The sequence below is a fragment of the Acipenser ruthenus genome, chromosome 1 (assembly GCF_902713425.1).
Source record: "Acipenser ruthenus chromosome 1, fAciRut3.2 maternal haplotype, whole genome shotgun sequence".
NCBI lineage: Eukaryota > Metazoa > Chordata > Actinopteri > Acipenseriformes > Acipenseridae > Acipenser > Acipenser ruthenus.
The window spans coordinates 94,326,100-94,340,862 of NC_081189.1; the positions used below are offsets into that span (position 1 = coordinate 94,326,100).

The 14,763-nt window shown below is 37.6% G+C and overlaps 1 protein-coding gene across 8 annotated transcripts in view; it reads right to left on the reverse strand.

Moving 5' to 3' along the window:
• LOC117420586 (bridge-like lipid transfer protein family member 1) overlaps positions 1-14,763 on the reverse strand; it is a 147,492-nt gene that overhangs the window by 2,277 nt on the left and 130,452 nt on the right. For all 8 annotated transcript variants that reach the window (XM_059032356.1, XM_059032355.1, XM_059032362.1 and 5 more), the window contains 12 exons: positions 13,970-14,146; positions 13,574-13,711; positions 12,799-13,053; positions 10,984-11,137; positions 10,647-10,804; positions 10,298-10,490; positions 9,802-10,019; positions 9,327-9,578; positions 8,853-9,056; positions 8,243-8,437; positions 7,065-7,199; positions 5,929-6,094 (listed from right to left, as the gene is read on the reverse strand). In XM_059032356.1, the coding sequence (XP_058888339.1) occupies positions 5,929-6,094; positions 7,065-7,199; positions 8,243-8,437; positions 8,853-9,056; positions 9,327-9,578; positions 9,802-10,019; positions 10,298-10,490; positions 10,647-10,804; positions 10,984-11,137; positions 12,799-13,053; positions 13,574-13,711; positions 13,970-14,146 (2,245 nt within the window). The remainder of the gene's footprint in view (positions 1-5,928; positions 6,095-7,064; positions 7,200-8,242; positions 8,438-8,852; positions 9,057-9,326; positions 9,579-9,801; positions 10,020-10,297; positions 10,491-10,646; positions 10,805-10,983; positions 11,138-12,798; positions 13,054-13,573; positions 13,712-13,969; positions 14,147-14,763) is intronic.

The following is a 14,763-nucleotide window of genomic DNA, read 5'->3' on the forward strand; positions in this document are numbered from 1 at the left end:
AATGTTGGCTTTTGCAGCTGAAGTAGCTGCCCCTATTCTAAATGAATGAGGAGTGTAGAATTGCGAAGGAAGACCTGCTCTGGATACCACAGTGGAAAGGTGTGTTGAAAACCAATGCCTTGATACAATGGACTGGCTTGAATTGATAAACAAAGGGTCGGAGGATGAAATGGCCTTGCGTTCTGCAATGTACTTCAACATGGAAGTGAAGGGACACAGAGGAGAGTTGATCTTAGAAAGCTGAATACATTGTCCTTGCCGCAGTTGATCTGTTTTTGAAATGCGAAGAAATAAGATGAAATGAGAATCTGGGATGAGCTTGAGGTCACTGCAGCGGATACCGAGGGTAGGAAAGCTGGCAATAGAAGGAACTGTATATTCAGAACATCTCAAAAACCCCAAAAATGCAGATAGACATATGACTTCCATAGTTAAATCATCAAATAGATAAAAACAGCCATGGTGGAGAATTGAAATCAAGTTACTGAGAATGTCTATAGAAATAGGCAGGCGAGCAGAAGAAGGAGCCGGAGAGCACTTGGAAATTCCTCGTAAAAGGAGACGAACCGCTGGAATTGATAATAGAGTTGGGGAATTGATGGACATCAAGCGAAATTGATGCTGAATTCCTGACAAATATAGGCTGATTGTAGCTGGTGCCAGATGTAGAGAGTCCTTTGCATGCACTATGAACGCCATGATCCAGTCTTGGTTGAATGGAGTAGGATTAATCCTGTTTTGTAAACAGAAAGTTACATAACATGCCCAACCTGTAGAATACGAGGATCTGGTAGATGGGGCAAGTGCTGATGCCATGTAATCTTGAGCTGAAATAAGAAGTTTATTAATAGTTGGATTTAGTTGAAAATCAGCTGATTGAACTCTGGCGTTGCTGCTGGATATTGCAGAGCTGTAGGCAGCAAACTGTGGAATTTGGAAATCTGTAAACGAGAAAGAGCATCAGCTGCATTATTAAAAATGCCCGGTAGGTGGCGAGCTTGTATTAGGAAATTATTAGAGACTGAAATCCATACTAGCCGCCGCAGCAGTTGCATGATAAGAGGGGAAGAGGAACGTCCTTTATTTATAATATGCACTGTAGTTGAATTATCACAGTAAAATAGTATTGATTTCTTAGACCAGAGATGACCCCATAGCTGGGCAGCTGCTACTATTAGGTATATCTCTAGCAGAGCTGTGGATTTTAGATGAGGAGATATGTTCTCGATTTCCTCGGGCCATGTACTGCAAAACCACTGATTGTTAAATAGACCTCCGAATCCCAGAGATGAGGCATCAGTAAATAAAGCCATATCGTGTGGAGCTGAAATGAAATCATCATAAAACATAGAGAGACCGTTCCAGTGCTGAATAAGCGCAGACCACATTTTAATGTCTTTTCTAGCTTCTGAAGAGATATTTATATAGGAGTTCAGATTTTTTGCTGTTGATGCCAGCGCTAGCAGTCGAGATATAAACGTCCTCCCCTGTGGAATGATACGTATTGCAAAGTTAAAGTAACCCAGCAATGAAAGCAGTGCCCGTTTTTTAATTGTTTTACTGATCTGAAAATCCTGAATGAGCAAACGAATATAGTTAAATTTAGACTCAGGCAGGCTGGCTTCAAACTTTTCTGTATCTAGAATGATTCCAAGGAATTCCAAAGAATGAAGGGGACCGATTGATTTCTCTTCTGAAAGCGGAACGCCAACTTCAGAAAATAAGCTTTTAAGATTGGAAATCGCTTCTGCTGGTGCATCTGAAGGAGGAGAAATTACTAAAAAATCGTCCAGCAAGTGGAGCAAGAACGGGACATGATAGACATTAAGAAGAATCCAGCATAATGCTTCCGACAGGGTATCAAATATCTTCGGGCTGCTGCGGCAGACGGAAGTCAACTGGGTGGCAAAATAAAACTCCCCTTCCCAGCATATACCAAACAGGTGACGGAGAGAAGGATGGATTGGCATTACTTTAAATGCGTCTGATATATCTGCTTTTGCTAACCAGGAACCACGACCTGCTAATTTAATTGAATGTATTGCATCTGCAATAGTGATGTAATGCAGGGAAAATTGATCTTGGGGAATTAATGAATTAATGCTGCTGGTGCTTGACCCCCGTGGTGCTGATAAATCAATAATGAGACGCTTTTTTCCTGACATTTTCCTTGTGGCAATGCCGATAGGATTAATTCTATATACTGGAAAAGGAGGAGCTAAAAATGGACCGACTATAAATCCTTTTTTAATTTCTTTTTCGATGAGAGACTGCACTGATTGAGGATCTTGGAGTCGCTGAATAAAGATTTTTGCTTTTGAACGAGGAAGAAGGAATTTGAGTAAGACCGGTTGAAAAACCATTTTTTAATCCGTCGATCAGGTAATTAATTAAGTTACTGTCGGGATGATTCTGTAATTTACTTGATAATGCCAGGATGTTTATAGGAGTAAAGACTGTGAGCATCGGGGAAAGTCACTTGCGTTTTAAAGGGCAGATTGTATTAGCGTGAGCGTCACCGCAATTGCTGCACATGTGGATAAAATTACATTGCCTATTCGAACAGAAGCCAGTATTGAAATTGTTGCAGATTTGTCTTCCTCCTGAAAATCTAATACTGCGCTCGTATTTGTCTTTCCTTGTGGATTGATCGAGGGGAGCTGAAGAATGTATAGGATTAGGTACTGAAGATCTGTATGAATTAGCGGCGAAACCGGGTGCTTTAGAAGTTGATGCAATTGCAGCTTTAGGGCAGAGGGATGTTGAGTGAGCTGTTGAAGCGCAGACCCCACATGCGTTAGCCCTTAGACCACCAAAAATTCTGTTAAATAGATCTGGATCAGGTTTTGCCCAATTGATAATGTGATTATCTGCTGCCAATGTCGCTGCTGCTTTTGCAGAGAATGCTTTATGATACTCATAAAACATAGTCCCTCCGTATCTGACAGACAGCTCCACGATGTAGTATTCGTAAGATTCCAATTCAGCTCTGCGGTTAGGATATACCGAGCATAACACATCTCTGAATATGGAGAAAGCAAGGACAAACTCCCCAAATGTAAGATTTTTAAGCAGTCTGGGATCACTGGATTTTAGAGTTACCGCCAATTCTCCACAATCGACTACTCTATGGTCCAAGAATTCCGAAGTCGTCATTAATAGTGAAACAAGATTAATGTCCTTACCTTCGAGGATGATACGTCTGATTTGTGGAGATATAGTGTGACGTCTAGCTGCAGTTGGAGAGGAGGATCCGTATGTAGATGAAGTAGCGAGGTTGTGTATTGGAGGATCTGCTTCGCTGGCTGAAATTAGGGCTGGACCAGAAGAAGCTGTAGGCGGCGCTGCAGTATTTGATGCTGGAATTAATGACAGCGCTGTAAATTGTTTTCCCAGTTCCATAATAGACACCCTTTTATCTAGATCCGACAGTTGAGAACTGACCGAAGATAGAGTATCGGAAAAAGGCTGCATAAATGATTTTATCTCGTTAAATATTTGCGAATGTTGGATTTCAATGGCTGGCTGCTGGTTAGCGGTGCTAGTTGTGGGGGTGGTTAGATCCGGAATGGACTGCCTGCTGTCTGTTTTAGGACACTGAATGGCTGGGCGCGGCTGATTATGTTTTTTCGGAGGAAAGACTGGTTCTGCTGGGACTGAATTGCAATAGAGAATGAAAAGAGACTCTCTATCACTCCTTGCCGGAATCGCATTACCGTTTTTAAGAAGGGTTTTTATCAATTTATTCATGGGCCAGTCCTTCCAAAACAATCGATCCGGAGGGGCGTCCTGAGGCCGAAGACGCTTGGATCGGCGCAGATTCGATGTTTGGGTGGCAGGAACGGTAGGCAACATTTGAATTGGAACCTGGTCGAGAGCCTGATCAGGAGCCTGATCAGATGTAACTGAAATACCAGAAGGGGAGAAAAAATGGAGACTGGATGGACCCTGGATTGAAGCTGAAGGAGAATGATCTGTTAATGACAGAAAATCCTGGGAATCCTCTGAATCCGATGACAACTGCTGTAAGTACTCCATTATTGAGGTATGCAAAAGTTGATGGGTCTTGAAATCGCTTAGGTTTAAGCCAAAATGAAAAAACACAAGACAGCGAGGTAGAGGTGACTAATGTTTAAATAAGGTAGATTTAATTGATGACAGCAGATGATAGGTTGTTGGTGCCTAGCTCTGCCCCCTGAACCCCACATATAGGTTAACATTTGTAGAACACCCAGCACTTTTATATACAATTGTAGTCAAAAGTTTACATACCCCAATGGAAATTTATAATTTCTAGAAATTTCTCAAACAAATAATTATAGGGAAAATCTTTTGTAGCAAAAGATTTGCTTTTGTGGATGAGGAAAAAAGGTTACAAGAAATAGATGTCTACAATTATATATTTTAGCAATTGTTTTTCAAAACTCCAAAAATGCTAATGCAAAAGTAAAATGAAAAAAGCTAATGCAAAAGGAACATGAAATTAATAGCTAGTTGAGGCACCTTTAGCAATAATATTTGTCAATGAGCTTTTGGCATGATTCTTTAGTGATTGTTGACCATTCTTCAACGGAAAATTGTTCCATTTCATTCACATTCCGAGGACTTCTCTTGTGCACAGCCTTCTTCAAATCATACCAAAGATTCTCAGTCGGATTTAGATTGGGACTTATGTTTTGTCACTCCACAAAACTTTTGACCAGAACTCACATCTATCATTCAAATGCAGTTTTGCAAACTTTAAGCGATTGTCCTAAGAGTGGCTTTTTCCTTGACCTGCGACCATTGAGACCTTCACCATGCAATACTTGACCTATGGTTGAAATGGAAACCCCAGTCCCACTTGCAGCCAATTCACTTTGAATATCCAAGGCGACTAATCTCAGATTGTTATTAGTCTTCTTCACAATTCTTCTACTTGTTCTTGGTGAAAGAACCTTCTTTCTTCCAGACCAAGGGAGCGTTGTGACAGTACCATGAGTCTTGTACTTCATGATAATAGAAACAATAGCTGAAATTGGGATACTCAAATGCTTGGAAATCTTCTTGTATCCTTCTCCAGCTTTATGACAAGAAATCATTTTCTGCCTAAGGTCTTCAGATAGCTTTTTACTTTTTCCCATATTGACTTATTGGTAATGACAGCAATCACCCTATGCCTAACCCTTTTATGCTCTCTTAGAATGTTCACCTATAATCCAGCATGTTCTAGACTTTCCTAGAATTAGGTTCTGCATTATCATATTGAAATTTCTAGCACCTTTACTAGTTTCATAGACAGTTTCTAGACAATACAATCATAGCATCAACGGGTATGAATACTTTTGAATTAGCATTTTGAGTTTTGCTAAAGAATTGCTAAAATATATCATTGTAGACATCTATTTCTCGTAACTTTTTTCCTTATCCACAAAAGCAAAACTTTTGCTACAAAAGATTTTTCCTTAAATTCTTTGTTTTTGAGAAAATTCTATATACACACACACACACACACACACACACATAGTGCTCACCCGTTATAACGCTCCCCATTATAGTGCGGAATCGGTTATAACACGGTAGGGCCTATTTGCTCCATAATGCCATTACATTAGCCCTTTTATACTCGTATTAAGGCTGAACACAAATAGCACGATCTTGTAACTATGGCACCCCACTATAGCGTTATAAAGGGTGAGCACTGTGTGTGTATATATATATATATATATATATATATATATATATATATATATATATATATATAGAACATAAGTAAGTTCACAAACGAGAGGAGGCCATTCGGCCCACCTTGCTCGTTTGGTTGTTTGTAGCTTATTGATCCCAGAATCTCATCAAGCAGCTTCTTGAAGGATCCCAGGGTGTCAGCTTCAACAACATTATATATATATATATATATAAGATCTATATAGCTGAAAATACAAAAATTACCTCAGTGTAGGCTCAAGATGCCATGTATTGCACATAAACTCTCTCCAGTCCACTGTGGCGTAGTTAATAGCCTCCTCCTTGTCTTTTTCACCAGAATTCTTATTGTGTATGATGGTGGGACTCCTTTGCCCTTGTCGAGTCGCAAACAAGCGAGGAGTGAAGAGGGCTGGATGTAGAAGAAAAAAACACCAAGCAAATCATCTTCAAATCTCAGCTAAAAGTTTTGCTGTTTTTTTTCCCCTCACAGACCCTTGTTAATGTTAATGTTGCGTAGACAAGTTCAAGTACAATGCTAAAGAAAAGAGTTGTAGACAAGCATTGGATGATAATTTTCTATGAAGTGTTTTAATGTCAACTACCAGTTAACATAACAATTTAGTTTTCCATGTATGATTTTGATTTACTTAACATCAAAATGACCATGTGGATAAAACAGTGTTGATTTAAGCTTTAAGTATTTCTTCAACAAACTTTCATAATATAGCAAGAGAACTAGTGAAAAATGCCAGTGTATTCCAAAACTTCACTAAGGCTTTCATTCATTTTAAAATAACAGAAAAAGGTATGTTTTATAATTTATTCACTTATACTATGGATTATTTAATTATTATTATTATTTTTTTTATATTAACACCCAAGACACACGTGCACAAAAAAGGAAAATGCTAAATCCTGTATGTAAATATTCAACAAGCTAAAAGGATGGCTACTTAACCAGGATAAATAAATCAAAACGCCAAGCACTCACCAAATGTCAACTACCAAGGTTTTATCTTTATTATTAAAAAATCCTTTTTTTATAGAAACTAATGTTTGTACTGCACTGTACTGACGAAGGCCAGTAGCCGCAATGCGTGTGCATGAGCATGAATTCTCTTGTTCTACAGTTTCTATAAAAATGATTTTTTAATAATAAAGATACAAGCTTGATAGCTGAAATTTGGTCAGTGCTTGGCGTTTGATTATTTAATTTTGAACATTTATTTGAGCCTTTAGCACCCCGTGAATACAAAACATTGCTGCACATGCTTTTTTCAGTGTGCTCCTATTTCTTTACTTAACCAGGATACCCTGACACATTAAACATCCTGGTCTTTTTTTTTTTTTTAATTATTATTTTTTGTATGCATGATTACCTTTTTCTTTTTCTTTCAGGTAGGCGGACACCAGGTCGTGCAGAAACATGATCAGCTCTGCATCCATAGTAACACATATGTGATCAGTAAATTCTGTCACAACACTGCATTCCACCTTTGGCTTGCTGCTGGATTCTGAAAGAAGCAATGTATACATTGTTAAAATAAAACACAGGGGTCCCCGGATAGCTCACCTGGTAAAAGCACTGCTGCGTGGCGTGCAGGGTGAGTCATACAACCAGAGATCGCAAGTTCGAATCTGGGCGGGCGGGCGGGGTTAATTAGGTTTAATGCCCATATTATTTCAGACTTTAAGCAATCAGTTTTGGTTACTTGACTGACAACACGGCGAGCCAATCAAAAAGCACGAACAGCGAGCCAAATCGAGTTTGGTCATATCCGATATATTGTGGGAGGCCGGGGCTTAAATGTGGAATGCAACAAGTAAATTAAAAAAAAGTACCACATTTTTTAAAAAAGTCCATGACTTTCCATGACCCTATAAATAAAATGCCAATTTTCCAGGGTGTTCCAGGACTGGATTTTATTAAAGCAGTTTTCCAATTCTTTCTAGGTTTTCAAGCACCCGTACGAACCCTGTCTGTCAGACCAGTATTTACATATATTATTATTATTAGTATTATTATTATTATTATTTATTATTATTATTAGTAGTAGTATTATTAGTATTATTATTATAAATTTACAGCTATGGCCAAAGGTTTTGCATCACCTAGAATTTTAGGATAGAGACATAATTATAAAAAAAAAACAAAAAAAAAATAAAAAAAATATATGAACAGATATTTTATTTAACATCATGTAATCGAATAAACTACAAAATGATATTGCAAAAGTCTACCAAAAGCCATAATAGTAGTACAGTATTTCATATTAGATTTCAAAATGTCACATTTTTCTTGTGAGTTTTTCTTTAAGCACATGGAAAACTACAAAGTGGTATGTAATTCAACATGTTAACGTAACATTATTCAGCAGGTTTCATTCGACTTTATGAAGCAAAATTCGTTAATTTTATAGGGTGATGCAAAACTGTTGGCCATAGCTGCATGCTTAATTGGAACCTCTGTTACTTCATTTTTGCTGTAACTAGTAACATTGGATGTGGGTTGAATCTAAAAACCTTTTTAAATGTGGGAAATTAATAAATATCTTACCCTGTAATGAAGGCTCCTCTGGCTCCTGTACATGAATTGATTTGAAGTCCAGTTGCATTCTTGGCAGAGCGAAGATAGTCTCAGTCTCATGGTTGTAGCTCAACCCTCCTCGGAATCCACTCAGCAGGCTGGAGCTTTTGGCTGCTGCCTCACTCTCTGTGTTGTTCGCATCAACATTTCGAAGGAGGTTTAGCTCTAAATGTAATAAAATGAATTACAGTGAAGTATGCAGTATCAGATATGTAGGACTGTTTTGAAACATCTGGTCTTGCTGGTCATCCAGCGTTGGACATTATTAAGTCACCAAAATATAAACATGTACTGAAAAATTAAGTCTCCTGCACTTTTAAAATACAGGGCTCTGTGGCAACAACCTTCGGGACTTCAGAATAGTAGAACTGAAAGACTGAAACAAGAGATAAAGTACAAAGACACAAAATAACCATTACAGGTCACTGACTGTTGGTTCCTTTGTTATCCAACAAATTGCAAATTAACTGCATAGAGGTATAGCACATATTTTGAAACATTGACAGCCAACTAATAAATTAAATAACCATGTATTAATAAAAAGAAAAAAGAAAAAAAAAACAGTATCTTAATGTCTTACCTTCATTTCTCATGGCAGTCACATAGTTAAACCACTCTGTGACACTTGCTACTCCATGTGGTGGGTTTTCATGACGCTGTCTAGTTATTTTGGTGATGGTAGCCATAGGACTTTCCAAGGCTCCACAAGGTTTAGTGACCATAGTATTGTGACCCAAATTAAAGTCTAGTGTCTGCACGATGTATGTTGAATCATCACTAGAACCTGCAGTAAAAACACACACCAAATTAGGACTGAAAGATACCTATAATACAAGCAGGTTCTGCATAAAAATACAGACCATATGAATGAAGTTTAATTTCCCTGAATATCTTATGATATAATATATCTAGTAATATATCAATTAACTGAATAAAGATTTTGTCTAGTGAATGTGCCTACCATTTAGGACTTAAAGGTTAAACCAATTTAACAAGATATCCAAATAATCAAAACGTTAACTGTTTCTGTAATAAAAGGTTAAACAATAATTACCGTCTTCCCATATCTTCTGAGCCTCAGTCCAAAATGCAATGTTGGGTTCTTCCAAGTGAAAGAGAGCCCAGGACTTGGACCTGAAATTAGGCCCATGGAAACAGGCTAGTGTCATGTGGTTCCCATGGAGACTCATAGATCCACCCAACTGAACAGCATCTTCTGGCATAGGCATCTGAAACAGGGATATGTGGCACCCAGCGATCACCTTCAAAACCCCTGGCCAGTGGCGGTGATGAGCTGCATCCATGACTAGGAACAAAATATTAATTTTCATGCAGTTTATCATAATTTATTAAAAAAATAATAATAATAATAATGAGATTAAAAAACACAAGCAACAAAAGTTTAGTCTGTTGCTGCTAAGCAGGGCTTCGTCTGTTAAGTACAGCAAAATGCGTTCCAAGTAACAGGATCCAAATATTTAGTGTTTATCAACTGGAGGAACAGAAGTCTCATGATCTGCAATACTTACACTGTTCATTTGAACCTTTTCCGACATTAATGACTGGTGCTTTGGGAGGTATATATGGGACAGGACCCCAGGTTGACAAAGCCCGCTTGCTAGTATCAAACTGCTGGGTGAAGAACTCTTGAAGTTTCATACCAATCTTAATCAGGTCTGGAGTGGTAGATCTAGATATTATAACCTGGAAGAGGTCCCACTGTAGATCCCCGTGGACAAAGACTTCACTGAAATAAGAATGTTAACCAAATGAGACTTTGGCCAAAAGAAATCCATGTTCTCTTATGTACTTAAATTCACTTATAACAGTTTCATAATTTGAATGTTTAAGTCTATTTTTTTATTACATATGGGAACACTATTACAATCATTTCCTATCATACTAGATTTGAAACATATATTAATACAGTTAAAATCGATAATTCACAAAAAAAAAAAAGTCATTATAGTTTAACTTTAAAAAAAACAACTTTAAAGGAAATATTCATTCACACTTGGTGTATACCTTTTCTCTGACAAGCTTGTTTCCAGGGTGTTACACAGATTGACTTTCCATTCATCTTGCAGCTGGAGATCCGCATTGCTGAAAATCCCCATCAGGATACTAGAGCCCATATAGTCAACGCGAGCCTCAGTGGAGCCGAGGGTGATTTTGATTTTATGGCTGGGCTGCTGGTTTGGATGTTCAGAGATATGCGCTGAAAGGAAACACAAGAGCATGATGAGGTGATCTACATCAAGGGCTTCTATACACTTCTAATATGAAACTTAAAAAAACAAAAACAATTGAACAGATCCTCATTTAGGAATACAATTTCCAGCAGGCTATAGTCCTTAATCTGAATGCAACTTACCAACCATCTCCAGAGTATTAACATCAATATTGCCCCCCACAACACCTCCTTTGGAGTCCAGCTTTGACCTTCCCAAGCCAACTGACATGCTGATCTCCCGGTCTCTATTGCTGCCCACTGAGAGCCGGCCCTGGCTTTTCAAACCACTAGTAGTCCAACTAAATGAAAAAAAAAAAAAAAAAAAAGAAACTTGTGTAAAAGTACCTTAAAAAGCAAAGGTTACCAGATTATAATATTCCTAATGGACTGCTACATTCTGCTACATTCTGACTCCTAATGTGTAATGGAGGATCCAAATACAGCCACCGTTTGAATAATAACCTGGAATGTGACTTACGTGTTGTTCCCCATTATGTTGCTCATGTTCATTTGTACATTTAGCTGCTTCAGGTTAATAGCAAACACGACCAGCGTCTCCCAGGGCGAGCCCTGCTGGCTGGCAATTTTATTGGCCTTGTTAAATGATGGTGTGGACGTTTTATCGATGGAATCTGTCAAACATTACAGAAACAGTTAAATAACCTGCAGATGCACATATTCACCCATATTGAGAACAACTGAATTCACACACTGTGCATATACTGTCAAAGCTCCATCTAAAGAAATGATTCATATACAGTAATTATTAATACTGTATTGCTTTATTTTGTATTATTATTATCTACACCAAGCGTTTTCAACCGGGGGTAAGTGTATCCCTGGGGGTATATCTAAGGGCAATAGGGGATACACAGGATGACTCAGAAATGCAAAAATAAAAATGAAAGTAGAAGAAAATAATGATCTTGAATTTTTTTTTCTTCATTTCTTTTTTTTTTTTAAACAGTAATATAGTATTATCTCTAAACCACTGTGCATAATTATTTCATTTTTGTTTTGCAGCTCAAAAGTTACAGTCTGACTATAGTTTCAAAATTATCACCCACCTGCGCGCACGCACAATTTTGATTAAGCAGATTTCCACTCTGATATTAGGGTGGGTGAAGCAGGCATTCAGCCTATGGAGAGCGCTCTGTGCTGCTCATGGACCTTGCATTTTCAACTCCTTGTATAATTAAATACTAAATCAGTGAAGCACAGCCTTTCTGCATTTTATAGCAGTACAGATGCTCCAGTAAACAAATAATTATCACAATACTCATACTTTGACATTTTTTGTGTTTTATTTAGTAGGCGTGGCTGCATTTTAGTAACACCAATAACGGCTGGTTGAATTTGTTTTCGGTGTCTGGTAGAGTACCGTACATCCAGATTATTATATCATTTTTCGAGTAAAAAATTGATACATTTCTTACTTGCAAAAAAAAAAATTAAGGAATAAATACAAAATAATTTTTATGTTGGCTTTAATGCAAAGTTTAACTTGAGGTTAATGTTTTGATTTTGTTAACATATAAAATGGCACACACAATTATGCTGAGATGGGAAGTAAATGGTATTGTGATAAACATTTAAATTGCAGACTATTTTGGATTATTTTTAATAACTTTGCCAAATAGAAAGCGATTACATGTGTTTTCTGAAAAGTCTTTTGATTCTGTGTAAACAAATACTTGTAATTACTGTTTGGTATTCTGTACTAAACCATCAGTTTGTCAGTCCCAAACTGTTGTGACATAAATTACATATTAAATAAAATGGGGAAAATGTATTTGTTAAATCAGATTATTCAACCTTTTGTTGCAACTGTGGTACTATTCAGCAGAGTGAAAATTGTAAAAAGGACTCCAAGCAGAAGGGGTACAGTTTAAAAAGTAATGAAACCTTCTACACAACTGCAACATGTTACAGTGCTATTCTATATTAAAATCAGTACTAATTTATTTTAATTCAAAAGAAGTACTTTTATGGCAAATTATATGGCATTATTTAGGTAAGGATCATTAGGCTTCTTATTTCACAGGCTATTAAAACTAGAATTTTGTTTTGAACAAACTACCAGTTAAAAGTATGGTTTGACAATGTAAATACAAATGTCAGTGATTTGTATTGGCATTTTATGTGCCACGGAGGACTATGTTAAAAATGTTAACTTTGTTTGCCTGTATCCCTATAATAATAATAATAATAATAATAATAATAATAATAATAATAATAATAATAATAATAATAATAATACCAAGAAGACCTTTTATATGATCTTATAGTTTACCTCTTGGTGCAGAGGAGTCCGAGATACTCCTGGAGCGGGACACAGCAGGAGACTTGAGGCTGTGGGAAATCCCCCCTGGAGACATGCAGTTGTTTTGGGCATGCTCGCTGAACACATTAGGCGACTGTGGCCTGTGCTGATAAGAGGCTGACTGGGAGGTCTGGTCCCATGTCTTACAGTATGCTTTACGGGTTGACTCAGGAGAAAGGTGCTGATTGACCCCTTCAACAGAGTCTGGTGTTGCAGGCCCTGAAGCTGGAGACAAAAATATTTTTAAAAAATGATGTTATGCAAAGACCTCCACGCTCTGAAGATGAGATGAGATGAGATTCGATTTGAGATTCGATGCAGTTCAAATTTCTCCAAATGATAATGGAGCACTCGCAGCGCAGAATGTACAGTGGAGAAAGGTCTCACTGAAAAGCATCATTTAGAAAAAATAAGTAAAAAGCCACTTTTGAGACAAAATGAAAGCATATGAACAATATGAAACCTTAAAGCTTCTTACAGTTGGCTGGATAATTTTAGATTAACCAAATATAACTATCATTGAGGCTTCCCACTTTATTTGTAAATTCCAAATTAATTTGTTGACTTCAACATCCTAAAAAACTTGAAAAGTCCCAACAGATCTCCAAAATAACAAGTTTTATTAACACCAAACTATATCTTGTGCTTTATGTGGATACAGAGATATATGTTTGTGCTCTTCCTCTCAAAGGCAGGCCAGTGGAAACCGCACTCCCTGAAGCACTTAATCAGAATAGTTGCTCACCTGCCAAATTTATTGTCTGATCACCTAAAAAGAGACGTCTCGCAATGCTCCTCCTGTACCAAGCTCGTGGAAATGCCAGGATCTCACTTAGCCTCCTCATATCATATTTAAAGGAAGCTGAACCTATGTCACATACAGCTGCAAAAATATAGAACACATTTTAATGAATATTGTATAGAGATACACAAGCGTAGCTTTTAAAGCTATCAAACTCATTTATGAAAACATTCGATTTCATCAAGATTGCCTATTACAGAAACTCAGTTATCTCTATGGTATGTCTATGCTACAAATCATCTCTTATAGTTTATAGCAAATTTAAACAATGTAACACTTTGGTGATTTGCATTTTACAGCAAACAAGAATAATGTATGTGAAAATGAGGAAATACAAACCTGAGATGTTAATTAAAGTGGTCTCAAACTTGCCCCCTTTCCCTGGCACAATGCTCTCAATAAAGACAGCCCCTCCGGAGCGCCTCATCCTGGACAGGCTCACTTTCACAAACTCCAGGTTGATGCTCAGGGAGTCTTTACGACCCGTGACAGAAGAGGTCTCTTCATCCACAGCACCTGCACAAGACAGAGAACTTATTGCAACAGAGAGTAATGATATTTCCCTTTTGGAACCAATTTGTCTGGTACAGATGAACCCGGTTTATATCATGATTGCCGTGCAGGCAGAATTCGTGATATAAAAGCAGGTCATGATATAAACCGGGTTTCATGTTTGCCTATGACAGCATATTATGAGTGAGAGAAATAAAGAAAGAAAACTAACGGTGAATTAAACAGCAGTGTTTTAACCCGGGTCCGACATTGCAATTTTCCCTTTCCGGTCCAATGTCGGACACTGTCCGACATCATGAAAGACGTAAAAAAACAGGTCTCTAGTCTTTTTTTCTCCGGAAAAAGCCGAGAAAACCATTCAATGGCCAAGTCAGACCGATAGGAGCCAAGAGAAGCCGAAAATTTAAAAACAAACAAGATAGCTGCTTCTGCATCCAGCGCTCAAAGAATATCACAGACATTTGCAGAGCTTTTTTTAGATGTTATAGTAATAAAATAATGACTTGGATCGCATTATTGAGGAGTTTGGTGATAAAACGAGTGATCAGGAGATGATTTATCGGTATGCACTACTATGTAGAGGTATGTGAAAAATACAGCGAACAAGGGATGGGGCGGGG